The 19888-nt window shown below is 31.1% G+C and overlaps 1 protein-coding gene across 5 annotated transcripts in view; it reads right to left on the reverse strand.

The window, feature by feature from the left end:
- Lar (tyrosine-protein phosphatase Lar) overlaps positions 1-19888 on the reverse strand; it is a 1676858-nt gene that overhangs the window by 1200049 nt on the left and 456921 nt on the right. For all 5 annotated transcript variants that reach the window (XM_072529515.1, XM_072529513.1, XM_072529514.1 and 2 more), the window contains exon 2: positions 4363-4380. In XM_072529515.1, the coding sequence (XP_072385616.1) occupies positions 4363-4380 (18 nt within the window). The remainder of the gene's footprint in view (positions 1-4362; positions 4381-19888) is intronic.

The following is a 19888-nucleotide window of genomic DNA, read 5'->3' on the forward strand; positions in this document are numbered from 1 at the left end:
ATATAAGTTGAGCGTTTTGATTTCGCTTGTAAGAAAAATTGTAAGATTTTATTTCAAGTGGTAATTTAATAAATATTTATTTTTATTATTGTCGTTGAGTTTGTTTTTGAATAACTCCACAAAAATATATTTCACATATTGGGTGTTCTACCGATAACTTAGATAGATATATGTCTCCATAATAGCAAAATCCCTAAAGACTGGAACGATAGTCTAGTAATACTCTTACATTTGATACTATCGAGGTGTGAATCATACAAGCTATTTATAATTATTGTAGAATAGATTCGAGATATATGCAACTAATACATAATATTTACGAAAACGCAACTATGATAGTACAACTAGATGAAAACACAAATGTCATTCCCATTAATAGAGGAGTTAGACAAGGCAACGTAATATCTTCAAACTTTTTTAATCTAGCTTCCAAAGACGTCTTTAAAACTAGAAATTGGTCAACATATAACATCTATGTTAACGGCAATAAGTTCAACTACCTCAGATTCGCTGACGATATCGTGATTATAGTGAGCACATTCAAGGAATTACAAATTATGATAACAGAACTCGCAGTCAGTTCCCAATACTTCGGCGTAAAAATGAATATAACAAAAACAAAACCAATGACAAACACATTGACTTCAGACGTATAACTACAAATAAGACTGAGATGTAACAAGTCCAGAAATATATCAAATTCTGAAACTTGACAGACAGAACCAAATTGTGGAAATCACTAAAAAAGCAAGATTTGCATTGGCAGGATTTGGAAAACTGAGTTGTATACTTAACGATTACCAAAGACCTAAATACTTAAGGAGCAAAATGTTCAACCAGTGCATCGTTCGCGTCATGAGATGTGTCAAACCTGGACAATTTAATATTAAAATAATATAAATAAACTAGCAACAACAGAAAGGGCAATGGAAAGACCAATGTTAGGTATACGACTATTAGATAAAAAAAGGAACGGCTGGGTAAGATCAAAAATAAAAGTTAAGGAAATCACAAAAAAAATGGCCAAATTTATATGAAGCTTCGCAGATCATACTGCTAGACAAAAAAAAAACAAATAAGATGGGTAGACGATATAAAAAGAAAAGCCGGGATAAATAGAAAGTATGTGGTTTAATGTAGAGATCGATAGAAGGAGTTAAAAAAAGCCTATGTCCAAAAATGGACGATAGAAGGCTGAGAAGAAGAAGACCAATATTTCAACAATCATAATATATTTAAACTTTAAATATTTGGAAACTTTAAAATCAATTCTCTTGATTTTACTTATTACCTATTAATTTAGAAAGGCTAGTCCACTTAAGCAAGGACAACAAATGCAATATCAAGAACACAAGGTACAAACTTTAGTTCTAAGAATATACACCAGGAACGTCCCTAAAAGTGACGCTGAGAATATTGTAAGGAACCAACTAAATTACATCATTATAAACCAAAGGTTCGGTAACGCCATAGTATCGACTAATATTATAGACATAATAAATGTAAATGTATGATAAAACATCTAGAATGTAACACCACTGAAAGAAGGTAATCTTTACCAAAAAAACAAAGAACAAATACACAAGGAAGTTCAAGAAGTAAAAAGACAAGGACAGCTTATTGCAATAGAGAGAGTTGAAGAAAAATCTGTGGAACATTATACAACAACAACTGAAGGGCGATGCATCCCCAAAAGCAAACATGGATAACTCAAGAAATAAATTCAATAAATGAAGGAATAAAGAAATCCTCCATAAAGGAGAAAATACAAGTATAAAAACAAACAACAATACAAAAACGTAAGTAAACCAAACACAAGAGGAAAATATTAATTAAAAGTGCAGAAAAAAAAAGATAAAAAAACATATAAAAGATCTATAAAAAGAAAGCAATAAAATGGAGTCACAAACGGTGGACTCTTGAAGAAACGATCAAAAGGATAACAAAATATTAAGAAAATTAATAGTTATGTACTTTCACAAGTGAATATCACAACTGTAAAATCCAAAACTTTTGTACTTAGTATGTCTCAGTTACCATAAAACGTTTAAGAATATCAATAACATTGCAAAAAAAGTTTAATTTTTTGTTTCAAAATATTCACATTAATAATGCAGGGCTATTATAATGCGTAATAATCCTTTTGTGTACCTGACGCATGTTTTAAGTAAATGTTGTAATAAGTAATAAGTAATATCCACTTCATTATCCTTATAAACTTTTTATATCTTAAAGACTGTAGCACCTCGAACGAATACTACATTGATGGTCAAGAAGATTTTTTTATTTTTACATTTTATAGAAACCAATAATTAATAAAAAAAATTAAGTTTTCTCTCGTTGTAACCACTGCTCGGTAGAGCAGTAAGAAAATATTTGTTTATTATGACGAGTTGTATTGTATAAAACTTATAGCCCAGTCTGGTTAAAAAAAAGGTCGAAATATATTTCGCAGATATCTGAAGCCTTTAAGATATAGGTGGGGGTTACTAGATGACGATTAGATGAAAAAATTCTCGTATTTTTACCTTGCGTTTTTTTAAACAATAATTTATGGTCACAATTTGATTTTTTGTCTATAAGTTTTTTCCCTTATATTTTACATAAACAATATTTATACCATTTTTTTATATCAAGAATATCTTTATTTTCCCGTTTTTTAAATTAAAATTGATAAATAATTTACGGAGATATTTGCAAAAAAGAAAATTTTTTGCACTAATTTATAAATTGTATAAATCTTTTTAGGAACAAAATAAAATGTTAATAATACATTTGAACATCGAGGAATTACCGTCTTTTAAATTTGTGCGAAATTTCCCCCCGATCGGTCAAATAGTTTAAAAGTTATTTAATTAATTTATCCCTGAGGCTAAATATTTAAACTATTAAACTTGCTCTATCAATAATGCTAGACACATTTAGGATTCTTTAAGATCTAAACTATTTCAAAAGTGAAATGATTATTGCGTTTTCATCGAAAATATTTACAAAATAAACATTTGAAAGAGGGGTATGTTGTTTACTTATAAACAATTGTAATAACTTCTACATTTTCAAGTTATAGATCTATTAAAAAAAACCTTCTATGACCAATAGGAACGAAGTTAGGGACTATTTTTTAAATACTTTAAATATTCATATTTCGACGAGCTACCCCAGATTAAAAAAAAGAGGCTTCTAGCTGCAATGGAAACCGAGATAATGTAAATTTTTCCTACGTATTTCAATTTAAAGTTCCGATCTCGAAAAAAAAACCGAGCTTAAACAGTTATCCCCTCCACTTTCCTATGTCGATCTTTCGAAAGTACCGTCGTTTCGAAGAGCTCTAAGTTTCGATGAAAATTGGATGAATTTTATAGCTATAAGTTTCAATATAAAGTTTGGATTTTCATTCAAAATTTGTGCAAATTTTAGTTTTTAATGTTTATAAATAATTGAGATATGATTTTTTTAAAAATAGTCCCTACCTTCGTTTCTATTGGTCATGGAAGGTTTTTTTATACATCTGTAGCTTGAAAAATGTAGAACTTATTACAATTGTTTATAAGTAAAAAACATACTCCTTTTTTAAACGTTTATTTTGTAAATAATTTCTATAAAAACGCAATATGCATTTAACTTCTGAGATAGTTTAAGTCTTAAAGAATCCCATGAAATTTGCTAAATGTATCTAGCATGATTAATAGAGCTAGTTCAATAGTTAAAATATGTAGCCTCAGGGATAAATAAATTAAATAATTTTTAAACTATTTTACCGATCAAGGGAAAATTTCGCACTCATTTAAAAGACGGTAATTCCTCAATGTTCAAATGTATTAGTAACATTTTATTTTTTTAATAAAAAAATTAATAAAATTTATAAATTAGTACAAAAAAACTGCTTATTTGCAAATATTTCTGTAAATTATTTATGAATTTTAATTTAAAAAAAGAAATAATAAAGATATTCTTGATATAAAAAATGATATAATATTGTTTATGTAAAATATAAGGAAAAAAACTTATAGACAAAAAATCAAATTTTGACCATAAATTATCATTTAAAAAAAAACGCAAGGTAAAAATACGAAAACTTTTTCATCTATTCGTCATCTAGTAACCCCCACCTATGTCTTAAAAGCTTCAGACATTTGCGAAAAATTTTGCCGTCAAATCGATAATTTTTGCATAACCAGACTGGACTATTAAAGCTTCAATTGAAGTTGATCAAAACATTTTTAGGTTTTTACACTAAACGAAATATATGTACGCCAATGGTTTGTAACATTATTTTTTGTACGTTAAAAAACTACATATTAAAATATAAATGTATACTTACGGTTAGTCAGGCAATACTTGTTAGTAATTTACGACACTTACCTCTACCAGTACGATGTGCTAGAAAAAAAAAATATAATGAGAGATACATTATGTAACAAAATCTATTTAGAATAAATTTTCCTAAAAAAGAATAGTTTGGAGTTTCAAAAACTGTAATTTGTGAAAATTGTTACCTATCCGCATATTTACTAAATGCAATTATTTAATGATTCTAACATACGGAAACTAGAGCATAAATAAGTACTGTCACCAAACGTAAACCCTAGGGCCATAACGGTCCTGTATTACTAGTAATGTTTACCGGTAAATCGATTGGAGCGGGACAAGGGGATTGCAAACGCCATTTTTAGATAGATATAGTTTAAGTTTGTTTTCGCTTGACCAATACACATATTTATCCCATAGACATATGTTATGACCCATAGACATATGACAGACCGAGCCTACCTGCCCCACCTCTCCCACCCATTCTCTCTCTCTCTCCTGATAAAAAAAAACGCTATTATACTTACTTGATGTAAGACAGAGACGCAGCGAACAACGAAAAAAAGATGGTGTCGTCACTTAGCTCTACATACAGATTGATCATAATAATTTTTTTGCAAACCCTAAAAATCCCTGAGAAATAACTAACTATATTATGTTAAATTTGTCACCCAACTCTTGCAGAAAATTATGATATGGATAAATCTAAGGTTTAGTATGTTGTAGTGGATAGTTAACAACAAAATCATGTGTGAAGATGGCAATTGAACGATGCATTCTTTTCTGCCTTTGCATTTCTCCAACGCAGTGATGAATTGCCATTATTTCTGCCAGGAAAATTGTAACATCTTTAGATAGACTTACCGGGAAATATATCCCTTGCTTTGTCTCTACTATACTGGCTCCTACACCTTCAGATATTTTTAAGGCATCAGTGTACCAGATAGCTTATGCTTGTATCCATCCAGTCTTTCTTGACTGGTATAATAATTTTGAATTTATTGTCCAAGCTTTATCTCGTAGCTGTTGCATCGATGGGTTGATTGGCATATATGTTGCTGACTACATATTAATCTATGCGTCAGAGATCGGGCTTCGCCCTGTAAGAAGATATGAAATGGTGGAAGATTTAGCAGGACTTACAACGCCGCGTTAGGTGTTGATATTCCCCTGTCATACAAAGACATGTTAGCCTTTTTGTATAACTAAGCAGCCTTAATGCTCCCATTTCCTGCGTCTTAGTCCATCATGTCACAAACCCATAGGTTACCATTGGTCTAATAACCCTTGTGTATAACCAAAGGGTCATTTTGATGTTGAGCCCCCAATGTCACCTACACATCCTTCTACATATGCCTAAGTATACAGTAGCTTTCTGTGTAGTTTTCAGTATGTGAGTATTCAATTTAAGCCTATTATCAAAATATACCCCTATGGAATTTCTGTTCCTCCCAGAACCTGTGGTTTTAAGCCTTGTAATGCTGTCTTTTTGGCGAAGTTAATGATTATTTTTTTTAGCCATTGACTGTCAGTCTCCCTTATTTACACCAGTTATTACCTATATTTAGAGCTAATTGCATTGTTACAGATACAACCTGGGTGATATTGCCTCTGACGACGATTGCAAAAATTAAAAAAGACGACATTAAAAATTTTTGTGTAAATTTACCAGGTTGGTATGCATATTAACGATTGCTTAAAGGATTATCTTTTAACACTTGTCTCTTATGTACCTATGCAAAAGCCTTTTTAGGGTTTTTAATAGAAATGGCGCCAGGCTTATAGGTCTATTTGACTTTGGTGATATTTTGTATATTAATGAACTACCATATGTAATGTCTGATGCATTTGTATCAGTTTATGCTGATGACTCAACAATGCCATATCGCGATAAAGACATAAACTTTTTACAACATAAAATAACAAACTCACTGAAGACCTTCTCTGATTGGTCCAGTAATCAGTCGCGCCTGTTCAATGTTCACAAAACTAAATTTTTATCATTTACATCTCGTTCAAATTCTACTAAACCTGATTTAAGTATTTCCATCAATGGTGAGGGTATTTTGAGTTGTAGTGATGTGAAATTTTTAGGAGTGACTTTCGACTCTTATTTATCTTTTAAGACTCATTCTTAGAATGTATGTAAAAAACTCAATTCTTAATGTTATCAATTAAGAAATTTCGGTAGATTACTTAGTCTGCAACACCTTCGTCTTTTTTATTTTGCTGAGGTACAATCGACAATGAGTTACGGTATAACTGTCTGGGGTGGCTCTTCTAGTATAAAGGACGTTTTTAAGGTCAAAAAGCGTATTGTCAGATGTATTGCAGGTGTTCCGTATGGTTGGTCTTGTAAAAACCTATTTAGAGATTTAAATATATTAACAGTGTATGGAGGTAACATTTTGAAATTATTGATACTAATTCATAAAAATAAAAGAACTTTTTTATGTAACAGTGATATTCACTCACACAACACAAGAAATAAGAGACAGTTTGTAGTACCCTATCGACATTTATAAATAAGTAAGTCATCTACTGTCTCTGGTTTACTACTGTATAATCAACTTCCTCAAAAATTTAAAAACATTCATTCAATTACAGCTTTTAAAAACCAAGTCAAAAAGTACCTAGTGACCATGTGTCCTTATACATTAGGTGAATATTACCAGAGTGTATCTGTGAATGATCAAGCTGCAACATATCCAAATTTAATAGTATTTTAATTATATTATGATGTCCACATTGTACGTTTTATATGTATTTTAATGTTTTAAATATTTTTATTGTATTGTTTTCATTTTTTTGTAATGATTTATATTTATAATTTTAGTTTTGACTTGCTGTAAACCTTGTTGTAACTTACAGTCAAATAAACTATCTATCTATCTATATTTCCAATACGACCTCCCATGCTAAACTGGCTTTGAGGATCTTACATATTTGTGATATTAATACCTCTAATCCCATATGCAAAAGTTTTGGATATATGCCATCTGTTCCTGTATACTTATATGGCTGAAATTTATTTGTAGCTCAACTAATGCTGCTTGGCCTTGTGATTGCAGTTACTATTTTCCAACCTATAGAACTTGGTAGCCAGGACACAATGCAATCATTTACTGGTGTTCGTATTCGGGTATTAGACTAGCTTCCTAGAAGACCAGACCTTAACTCTATAGAGCATTTGTAGGATAACTTATATAGTAGATAGGTAAATAACGAGTTTAAAACTAGGATAGCGTTAGAATATTTACTGATAAACTGATGAGAAAACAAAAACCGCAAAACGAGATTACTACTTTGATCCAGACTATACCAGAAACGATGAGAGGTGTTATTTTAACTCAAGGAGAAAATACTTGATTTGAATATCCATTTTGATTTAAAAAATATCTCCAAAATAAAAAAAAAATATTTGTTGTTGAATTAATCAATATTTTAAAACTTGTTTATTATTTTATGGTTTGTTATTGAACATGCAAAAAATAATTATTAGAATTTAATTTTCTAAATATTTAGGTTTTTCTAATCGTCTCTAAATTTACCTAAAACAAACTGAGTGTTTAATTAATTTTGCGAATTAGTATATTTATTTTCTGTCGTATGTATTAATTGTCCACAAACAGAAAATAGCTGGTAGCGTTTAAAGTACGTTAAATTTGTAATCCTTTATTATTTCTTTTTGGTTTCTCGTGATATAACAAGTTTTGTAAGTCCCAGACTTTTCTTAGTGAAAAATATTTAAAATATTTCTTATGTGGTTTAATTCAACATTTTTATTTTTTCCCTTTTTATGAAATAATCAAATTATGATCACAAAATCATAAAATAATGACATGTATAGTAATTCGTAAAATATTGGTAAATCCAAAGAGAAACAATATTTATTCGATATCCGATTTTACAATATTTCAATAAACTACTAAATTATCCACAAAGCTATATTCCCTATAAATTTCACGTCAAGATCTCGTATTTATTCTTAAAATTGATTCCATAAGACACATGTTCTATTTGAATTTACAAGATGCATGATACCATCAAACTTAAATTTATTTTCTGGTATGTAATTCAATATCGATACTAAACAAAAAATGTTGAACCTTTTTTCCCCACGAATAATCCAATATTTATGTGTAGGTATAAATCAACATTTTATGTTTTAAATAAGTTAATTCCCTTTTGCCCTAATCCTTATGATAACAACTCTACTGCAGACTTAAAATCATATAATCTTTAATTCTTAACTTAATAAATATTCCACAAAAATACTAATTACCAGATTTCAAGAGCAGAATACAAGTTTACCGCGTTATGTGTATTTCACACATACTTAGCTTTAACATTAAAACTATTATTGATATTATCATACAGTTTTAACATACATAAGGAAGATACCCTAGGTGGGTAGGAATTTTATTTCGCAATCCTACACTAAAGCAACGGTTTGCCCAAAGGATTCTGGTGGGGGAAAGCAACTCGACAATAAAGAAGAAGATGAACAATAAATAACTCCATGTAGCAACGCAAAGATATCCACAGCATCTTAAGACCAAAGTATACAATCAATGCGTACTCCCTGTTCTCACTTATGGTTCCCAAACACGGACATTTACAAAAGCAAATATGGACAAAATCATAAAAACCCAAAGAGCAATGGAAAGAAAAATGTTGCACATAAGAATAATGGATAAAAAGAGAAACGAGTGGATAAGAGAGAAAACAAAAGTGAGGGATGTTAGACAAGAAGTTTCAAAATTGAAATGGAAATTTGCAGGACACAATATAAGACAAAAAGAAGACCGATGGAACAAAATTCTTAGAAGCTGGAGACCGTGGGAATATGAACAAAGCAGAGGGAGGCCCCAAATGAGATAGGCAGATGATATCAAGAAGCACGTGGGCTCTAGGTGGATGACTATAGCGACAGACAGAGAAGAATGGAAAAGGATTGGGGAGGAATATGTCCAAAGATGGACCGAAGAAGGCTAATTAGATAGATAGAGCAACGTACAACATACGTTTTATAGCAAAAGATGAAAAACTGTACAAACTAAAAGAGGAAATGGGGAACATTAATTGGGACATAATGGAACTATCAAAAGTTAAAAGAAAAGGTGAAGGGTATAAAAAGTTCCATTCAGAGAACAGACTCTACTACAATGACAAGAAGGACTGTATATACGGTGGAGTAGGTTTCTTAATCAACAAGAAGAGAAAATGACAAATTCAAATAATTCATAGTATCTTGGACTCACTTAGTATCTTGGAAATAAATAATTTTTACGAAAAGCTTTATAATAAGTTTGAATACTTCATAAAAAAGATATAGATAACAACAAAGAATCTATAATAAAAATATTAATGGAAGATTGTAATGCCAAAATTGAAATAAACCTTGAAGACTCTGAAAATAACAATGAAACTTTCGGATTCGGCAATAAAAACACAAAAAGAAAAAAACTTGAAATTCCTGGAACAAGAAAAAATTCATGTATGCTATAAACACTTTTTACAGAAAGAAACCTAACAGAAAGTGGACATGTATCGCATCTTACTGAACTATTAAATTGCAATAGACTATTTTCTCTCAAACAAGAAAGATTATTTGAAGACTTTACAGTAATAAAGAACATAACAAATGGTAGTGCCCATCGTATAGTGAGAGCGAAAATAAATATTAACATAAAAGAAAAGAGAAAAATAATCTTTATAAAAAAACGCTGATAGATGCCTTCAAAGTAAAAAACAAATGTAGAGGAATTTCGAAAGGTCTTAGCAAGTATGTTTGAATTAAATCATTCTCATCTCTCTCTTCAATCCTAATCCGCTGGTGGTAGTGTCACGGTCATCGTGATGTCGTGTATAATACGTCTAAAAAGATTTTTGTCTCTGGTAATTTCAGTTAACTCATGCATAGTTGTTTTTGCACATGATTGTAATTTGATGGAATAATCTTGTTGGAGATCTTCCTCGTTATCTTTGTCCTTGTACCTTTCCTTGGATAATAACTCTTTTTACGCTTTCTGTAGCTGCTCTCATAACATTTCCAAAGTATTTTAATTATTAAAGATAGATTTTGCTAAATAATAATAGTTTGCTGACATTTAGCTCATTTTAAATTGAAATATTTGTCCTGTGGTCGAACAGAGGCCTTATAATTGCAGAAGAACTAAAAGAAATCATAAAAAATATAAACAGACAAACTAGAATAACATACCAAAGAACAAACACGATCAAATATAAAATCTATGCATATGAACTATCAAAAGATATAATAATAAAACTTAGATTAATCACAGAAAATAAATTAAATAAAGAAGAGCTAAAGAAAACCGTGAGAAGGTATGACAATTACTAAAACCAAAAGACTAAAAAAAAAATGCCACAAATCACCGACAACGATGGAATGTACCTTGAAACTCAAGCAAAAGTAGACGCAATAGCATAAAAACTGTCTAAAACACACAGAAAAAATCAATACATGTTAGACACAAAAACCATAGAAACGGTAAACATAAACAACAAAAGGTTAAGAAACAGAAACGAATTCATAGTAACGAAAAAATACAGCCTAAAAACAACCGAAGTGGCAAAAATAATATAAAAATGAAAAGAAAATATAGCACCAGGAATGGAAGATATCCACAGTATTAAACTAAAGATCAACCTACGAAAATTAAAGTACCAGTGTTCTATATTTACATATTCTACCTAGAATGCGCATATTTTTCGACCAACTGGAACCATACAAAAATTATTCTTCTACTAAAACCAAAGACAAACCAAAGGCCACTAAGTTAAAGGCCAATATCACTACTGTAATCGTTTGAAAATAGGATTGAAAAGTTATATGCAGCCCTAGTATAGAGTTTAACAGTGGAGACCAACTGGAAGAAGCTTGTAAAAACAGAAACAGCATGATAAAGGTGAATAAATTTATCACAATGGCAAGAGTTTCAAACGCAACCAATCAAGAAAAGATCCAGTGTACACCATTGAGGGAGGTGGACGTGAACAGGACCAGAAAATTCTTCCAATGGGGCGGAAGAAGACTCCTTAATACGAAAAATATCCTCGCTCGTGAAACGCGTAAACTGACTGACCATCGAATCAGGGTCTAGTCCTCTGGTTGTCGAAGACAGCCAAGCAGGGAAGTATGTACGTTGCCAAAAATAGTACCTACCTACAGAAACGGGCGTCCAGGAGTCTAACAGCGTAAATAATCGGGTACCCAAAGAGGTTTCGGTCCAACAAACTTAACTGTAAAGAAGAGAAACGTTGGCAAGAAAAAAAAGATGGTAGTATATTATAAATACTAGTTGGCATGTACATATTACGGCAATAAACGTTTTTATTTTTGTAACAATAAAACACTGAAAACTTTGTTTTCAAAACTTCCACAAAATTTATTTTAAACTATTATTACTACAGCTGTTTCGGCTGATTGCCTTTCTCAAGTGATCTATTTTTAGCATGCGTTTACACTTTATAGTCTCTAATGAAATAGGTTAAGAAGAGGAGAACTGTTTGTCCCAAGTTGGTTATTCAGAATTATATATGGGTTTTTTAATTTGTTAATTTAAACAAAGATAGTTTAAGTCCTTTATTTTGTATGTGAAGAATTTTAAATTCGTCATTAAAAGAATGATTATGATCTAGAAGTTGAATTGCGTATGTAGAATCTTTTTTCTATTTTTGAAAGCCCTTTTATGTTTGAGCCCTTTGAAAGCCCTGCTATTTGTTTATTAAAATTTCTACCAGTTTGACCGATGTAAGTTTTTGGGCAGAACATAAAAGGGCTTTCAAAAATAGAAAAACAGCTTCTGCATACGCACTTCACCTTCTAGATCATAATCATTCTTTTAATGATGAATTTAAAATTCTTCACATTCAAAATAAAGGCCTTAAACTATCTTTGTTAGAATTTATGGAAATCAACAAATTAAAAAACACATATCGGTACCTCGGAGGTAAAGGACACTATGTCCATTTTCTTACTTTTTCAGGAGAGCAGTTTTAAAATTTTTTAAATTTGGAATCAGTAAATACTCCAATGTTTCTTATATTTAACCAAGATTAATATATTATTATTGTGGTGTGTATAATCGTTTTTCATTCCATGAAGTGTTATGTACCTGAGGTTTACCGTTCATTATTTAAATTTTTTTTAAAAATGTGTAGTTGGACATAGTATTGTTTACCTCTAACAACTTTTTTTTAATAATGGGCATTGCATGTTAAGGTCTTTACAAAATAAACAATACAAACACATTAAACAGCCTATACTATTATTTTATTAGAGGTAAATATTATAATGTTATAATAATTAAGTAAAATTATAGACGACAAGTTTCAAAAGTGTTAAAGATGCTCTTCTTCATCTTCTAATTCTAATTCTAATTCTAATCTAAAGATTATCTTCATCTTCTTGTGGGTAATCGTTTGTGGCTACATCGCTATGTGTTAAATTTTGATAAAACGCATGACAAACTGACGGAACAAAAGGCAGTAATGCAATTAAGTCATTGTACTTTTGTTTTGTGATTGGTAATGGAATTACTGAGACTTGATTTAATTGGGCTGGAAACGTTACTTGCTGTCTTCAATACCTCATGAAGTCCACTTCATACATATTTTGAATATTGAAATCGGTCTTATAAAAGAACTTTCCTGTGTGTTCTTGTTGGACTTGTAGGAAAATACATGTTGACAGTAGAACAAGGTCTTTATTAACATTTTTTTTTCTACTTACAAAAGAAGGATTAGATGACAATTTCTTATCGAACCTCGTTTTGAAATTTTTAAAATCTGCAAGTTCCATATTGTGCCCTGTGTATTTACCTGATGTTTGGCTAACTAGTTGTTGCCAATCCCATGGTGTTAAAATGGCCAAATTGGAGAGTTTCTTTCTTTTTCTTTCGATTAAAGCATGAATAGTGTCTGCTTCCATATGTGTGTGCCCTTTCAGTTAAAACTTTTGAGTGATCGTCTTTATTTGCAGTATCCAAAAATAGCACATTATAATACTTATATTTTTATTTTGTCCATAGCAGTTATTGGTCCAAAGAGTAATGTCCTCTACTTGACTACCTGGAATTGTATTGTCAGCCCATTTCAAAATTGATGAGGCAATTTCATTTGCACCTCGGGCCCCTTTCGATTCGTCCCACATTATACATTATACAGAAGAATCACTGGCATCATGTAATGTAAAATTTAATATCCAAAGCTTCCTTTTGTAGAAACTAGTGGTGAAGGCAAACATTTTTGCAAATCACCAGATAGTACTTTGTATTTTGGTGACTCTTTAGCTAGTCCAATTGTTTTAAGTTATACCCAGTTTTAGATTCAATTAGGTGAGCAACATGATCAGCCTGTACACTGGTTAGTTCATTTGCAGTAAGATTATTTTTTAATTAAGCGGTGAATGTACAGCATGTATCGCAAATGTCTCTTTCGGACAGTTTAACGACAACTTGAAGTCTTTATTAAAAATATCTGCGTACAACCACTTTTTTGCTCTGAGCTTTGGATCTATGTCTTTCATTGCATTCATCAATGTACAGTTGATACATCTTCTCTATTGTAAGTTCTGTGCCCAGATAATCTCTCTTACTCCTTTCTCTGGAATAATGACTCTCGTATTTTGGGAATGATTTAATATGTTGCTGTATACTATTTATGGTTTCGGTAGGAGTTTTATTGGTTGGCGTGTGTCTACCTCTTTGATCAGCTTTTATTAAACTCCCTGGCTCAATTTTGTTCAACATATTTACTACTACTAAATTCGATATACAAAGTGTGTTTACAAACATAACCTTGAACACCTTCAATAGCTGATTGTTCACTGTAAAATAGTAGTATAGTGTATTATTTTTAGATTTGGTAGAATTTAGATCTTTTTTTCTTGATCGAAGAATAGGTTGGATGTTGATACGTGAGAAGATAAATTGCTTTTTAAGATCTGAAACGTTTGTCTCAGTCCAGTATGAGTTGAAAATTTTTTGTCTTTCGTATTCTGGCCAACTTTCAGAGCATTTCATGCGACACATGCAAGGAGGCTTTAACATTTTTGCAGGCATGTCTTTGCCTCTTTTACTGAGATACTCTTTCCCACCAGCTATTTTTCGTTTGCGAACATTACAGGCCCAATTTTGTTTATTTACTACACGTTTTTTACCTTTTTGTTTGCACTTAGTTATATATTGTACATTTCTTTTAACACTTTTCTCTTTTTCTAAAATAACTTCATTATGTTCATTGAAATTGCCTGCATCACTGCTTAGGAATAATTCGTCCTAAAGAAGATTTTTTTATTGCCCCACTAATCTCTAATCCTAGGAGTAATACTTAATAGCTTTCTCTTTTACCTTTGTTTTCGCTGGTTTACTTATACGTCTCATATCATTGTTGTCCGATTCTGAGCTTTTACCACTTAGAGGCTCATAGATTTTATCAATATCCAGCTAACAAACCAGCTAAAAGAAGGACTTGAATCGTGTTTTATTATAATTTATGAAAATATTTTAATTCAAAAATAATGTTAAAAAATAAAAAATTTAGACATGACTTTAAATTATTATGTTTAATTTCAAATCGAGAGCTGTCATTCGGTTCTCGTAAAGTGTAGCACAAAACTGTATTGAGTTGTGGCGTACTAGAATAAATAATACACACTGGAAAAATTAAAAATTAAATTTGAATTTAATACAAAATGAATAATTTTTACAGTGAACAAGTCTGGAATTTAAATATATGTATTATAATTCGAAACTGCTGAAATAATAGTATTTTGTCATATCTCCATTATTAAAAAATTCTTCAAACATTTTGGACATTAACTCAACCGTCTCTGTGGTTATTAAATTTATTAGATACCGTTTTTTGTTGTGAATAATAAAAATATTGTTTACCTAAACACATTTTTGTACGTTATTTTTTTTTTTATTTAGGTTAAGTCCAATTCCGTTATCTGTAATGGCAACAATGAATTGTTTCACGAACCATTGTCTCCAGTCTGAACCAGAGATATGTAAGAGAGGCTCACTTATATATCTCTGGTTTGAACACTGGTTTACATTGGGAAAAACAAGTGTACCATTTCTATATGACGGGAAGTGTAGAAGGATACATAACACTATGTCTGGATGGTAAATGACGGTGCACACATATGGTAGAGGTAAACAACACCAAGTCACATATATAATTCTGAATGACCAACTTGAGACAAACAGTTCTTCTCTCCTCAACTTATTTCATTAGAGACTATAAAGTGTAAACGCATGCCAAAAATAGATTACTTGAAAAAGGCAATTAGCCGAAACAGCTGTAGTGATAATAGTTTAAAATAAATTTTGTGGAAGTTTTGAAAACAAAGTTTTCAGTGTTTAATTGTTACATAAAATGAATTTTCATCAAGTAACGGTCGAATCCATCAATTAAGTTTTTATTTTTATTTATATTTTGTTTTATAGACGGCCGGTATATATCAAACAGTTTCCACAAACAAAATGTTAGCTGGTCATCACATTAATATATTTTCCTCTGTTATCGATATTTTATAGAATATGTTTTTGTTTGAAATTGCCAAAATATCAAAATATTAAAAAAAATTAAAAATTAATAATAGAGATTAAACTTTACTTATATATACTTTAATTAACACATTGGCTGCCACAAGGATCACCGGCGATCCTAACTAACAGATTACAATTGTGCCATTAGGATCACCGGTGTTACTTGTGCGTATTTAACTTTCAGAATTATTATAACGGTCGGCACTGTGAGGACGCTCAACTAGTTTTACTGTGGCACACTAGGAACCCATAGCTAGCTTATGTTATTTTGTTAGGCGCGATAATGTCGTAAATAGCTTGTAACGACAGTTGATAATAAGGCGTTGTAGAAACGATTAGTGGCATTTATTATCAAGTTTTTCTACGGAATTAGCAGTTTTTTTGGTGAATTTGAAATTATATGAAGTAAGTATATGTAGTTTATTTGTTTTAAAATATTGTTGCTTGAATATTTGTAGGGATAAACAAAATATTACAGTATTTATTTTACATAACCTCAAATGATTTTGTGTACATTTAATTAATGAAAAATGGTGATAGTAAAGTTACTTTTTTTAATTGGAACTTGTCTTTCAGATCATGGATAATTTACCAAGTACAAGTAAAATGCAGCGTCTGCCAAATAAAAATAAAAAGTTGATAGAGGCGGAGTTGCTCAAATTGTTAGAGGAGGATTCTGATGAATGTGTGTTATCCGGTTCAGAGTACAACCCGAGTGATGAAGAAGAATCTGATATAGAAGATGAATGTAACAGTGATTCAAGCTTATTAGATGAAAATGCACGACAATCGGTAAAATCTAACGACCAACAAAATAATGACGATGAATGGTACGAAGTTGACTGTACTTATTTACGTCTCGATATACAGTTTCCTGGTAATGAATCATATGTCTATGATGATAGTTATCCTCAAAATAGAACCGAACTAACTCCTTTTCATGTATACAGGAAATTGATCTATGATGAAATTTTACAACTTATTGTAGAGGAAACTAACAGAAATGCTGCGCAAGTCAAAAATGCACAACGTTGTAGCAGATCATCCAGAATTCATGCATGGAAACCTACCAATAAAGAAGAAATTTTAAAATTTTTGGGTTGTGTTATGTATATGGGAGTTGTCAAGCTTCCCAAAATTGCTGATTATTGGAGTAAGTCACCATTGCATAATTTTACTTTTATTTATTTCTTCTGTAATGACTAGAAACAGATTTCAGCTTCTTTTGAGATTCTTGCATTTTGCTTTACCAAACGATCGTTGCCATAAAATTAGAAAATTATTTAAAATGACTTGCAAGCTATTTCTCACCTCTGAGAAAAAGTGTTCGCTGGTACCATAAAGCTGCAATTGAAGTTTTATTGAATACGGCTGTCATCAATAGTTTGATAATATATAATTTCTTCAACACACCAAAACAACAAGTTATCTCATTTCGGGAAATGCTAATCCTAAGTTTAGTCAATTACAGTCCGGTGCCTGAGCCTATTACTACTGTAAAGCATATGCTTGTTACAGTTGGCGCCAAAACTACAAACAATAGGAAGAAGAAAAAACGTTGTAACCAATGTTACACTGAAACAGTTGCAACAAAAGGCAGCAAAGAAGCTCAAAAGAAACCCAAACTTGTTTCTACATTTTGTAATGTTTGTGAAAAATTTTACTGTGTGACATGTTTCACTAAAAAGCATTAAGTTGTTCACGATCACCGGTGATACTACTGGCACATACGTGTGTAATATGTTAGTGCAGTGCCATTAGGATCACCCGTGATCTTGCTATTTTTTTCAAAAAAAAATTGTAAGAATGTAAACTTACATTGTATTATTAACCGTTTGTATGAATAAATATTGTTTTGTAAGCATTTTTCACTTTGGCACCTGGTGAACGTACCTAACACTCTTATGGTGGCAGCCAATGTGTTAAATAGTGCGTACAAAAATCAAATACATAACATATTATTTTATTTTTATTTATTTTCCGTTAGGCGCTTTTATTGGAAAAACAGAGTGAAGAGTTATTCGTATATAACATGTACGTTTTATTTTTATAAAACCACTTACTTTGGCTTTTATAAACCATGAAGCCGCTATACATCCGTCAAAAACATACATATATTACCGGCGAAGGAATTTAACTCCACGCATGCATTTCCTCTAAATGTAGATTTATCGGTCTATCCATTCTTCCTATTTATTCCTCCCCAGGTATTTCAACCCGTCTCAAGGTCCCGCGTTTTTTCTCCATACGCTTTTGAGGCTCTAAATACAAATTACACTTTTCAATTCATCGGGGACGAATATATTTTAAAAGTTCCGGAGCTGCAACTGTAGTGCTTATTTCCTATAAATCCCCCAAATATGGAAAATAATGACGCATTTTCAGGTGACGGTAAGATAAATATTGTGAAAAATGTGATAATAAAATATCGTATACAAAATGCGACGGGTTTTATTAAATTTAAAACAACGAAGCGCACTCAATTCAAAAAAGGTAGGAAGTTTTATGATACTTTAGAGTTTCCTGTTATGAATAGTTACGTTTATTTGTTTCGGAAGAGTATTATACATTCCAGTTTTTGTTGTTAATATATAATTATTTTGCGCATACGCTAGTAGACGAAATTTTTTAGTTTCACGTATTTGCACTTAAGTAATAAAGAGCTATCGAGACAAATGGTAATTGGTGTGGGGTATGAAATGAAAATATTTTGGATTAGTATTTAGCTGTTTCCACAAGATTGATACTTTTCACAACTTTAACCAAAACGACTAAATTAAAAAAATGATCGAATATTTTGTCTGAAAGTAAATGTGAGTGACAATATTTAAACAAAGAATGAATTCAATGAATATATTCAAAAAAATTAAAAATTCTAATAAGAAATAGAGTTTCTAACTTTAAAAAGAAAATTGGAACCTTGAACTGTAGGCTTTAGACTAAAGTAAAAATGCTTAAACAAACTCGAAAGAATAGAGGAACATAATAGTGTCACACTGATAATGGTGACACATCATTAGCCTAACAACAAGTATCGGTCTAGAACCGACCTTAGGAGTGCTAAAAACACTGTCTGTTTATTTAGCTTAACAAGACTAGTTTTGTTTAACACACTACAATTGTTTGATCATCTTTAGGTCCCCTGACCAGTTAACCCAAAACGCTAAAATAATAACAGATCGTCATTAAAAGAGTTCTAGCAGGTTTGTTGCAAAAAGTGTCAATATTACTTATGTATGGTTTGAGGAAGTATATAAATAGTTCTTACATGCCAGTGCAAGGATTTTTGTTAAAAAGGCGTTTACATAATGCTCATTTATGCAACAGTGTTGCCTATAGGTCTTCAACTTTTTACACATCGCTATATGTGAGATGTGTCTTAAAGAGACAGTCTGGACTACAGACTGCACCATATAATAAAAACAATAGGGATCTTTCAGACTTCTTCCGTCTCTTCAAGACACATTTCACATATCAGTGAATATCAGTCATATAAATCAGTGTTCTGTACACGTATTTTTAACAACAAGCCTTACACCGGCATGTAGGTAAGTACTATTTTGTATACTCTGTTAAACCATACATAAGTAATATTGGCACTTTTTGTAACAAACCTGTAATGTAATGTGTAACTGTTTTATGTCAGTTCTTAGTCTCCAACACTAAGATTCCCTTATCTGAACAATATAAATCCAAGAGCCCATTGTCAGGATTGTGAATTTTCCTACATTGAACAAACTAGTCGTTCCTTAAAAGGACGCTATATTTTTTATGGAAGTGATATGAATTGTTCTAAACACACGTGTGCCTTATCCACACACGTTTTGCCAAAAAACTATCAGGCTGATTTTGAGAGTGCAGACACTTAATCTCTGAAAATAATTATTTGAAAAGAACTTTTCTTGAGATGTGCTACAATTTCAAACAGCATTCACCTATGAACAGGCGTAATGATTGACTGTCTCAGTCAAATTTATTATTTACTTATTTTGCGT

This window comes from Diabrotica undecimpunctata, chromosome 4 (genome assembly GCF_040954645.1).
Source record: "Diabrotica undecimpunctata isolate CICGRU chromosome 4, icDiaUnde3, whole genome shotgun sequence".
NCBI lineage: Eukaryota > Metazoa > Arthropoda > Insecta > Coleoptera > Chrysomelidae > Diabrotica > Diabrotica undecimpunctata.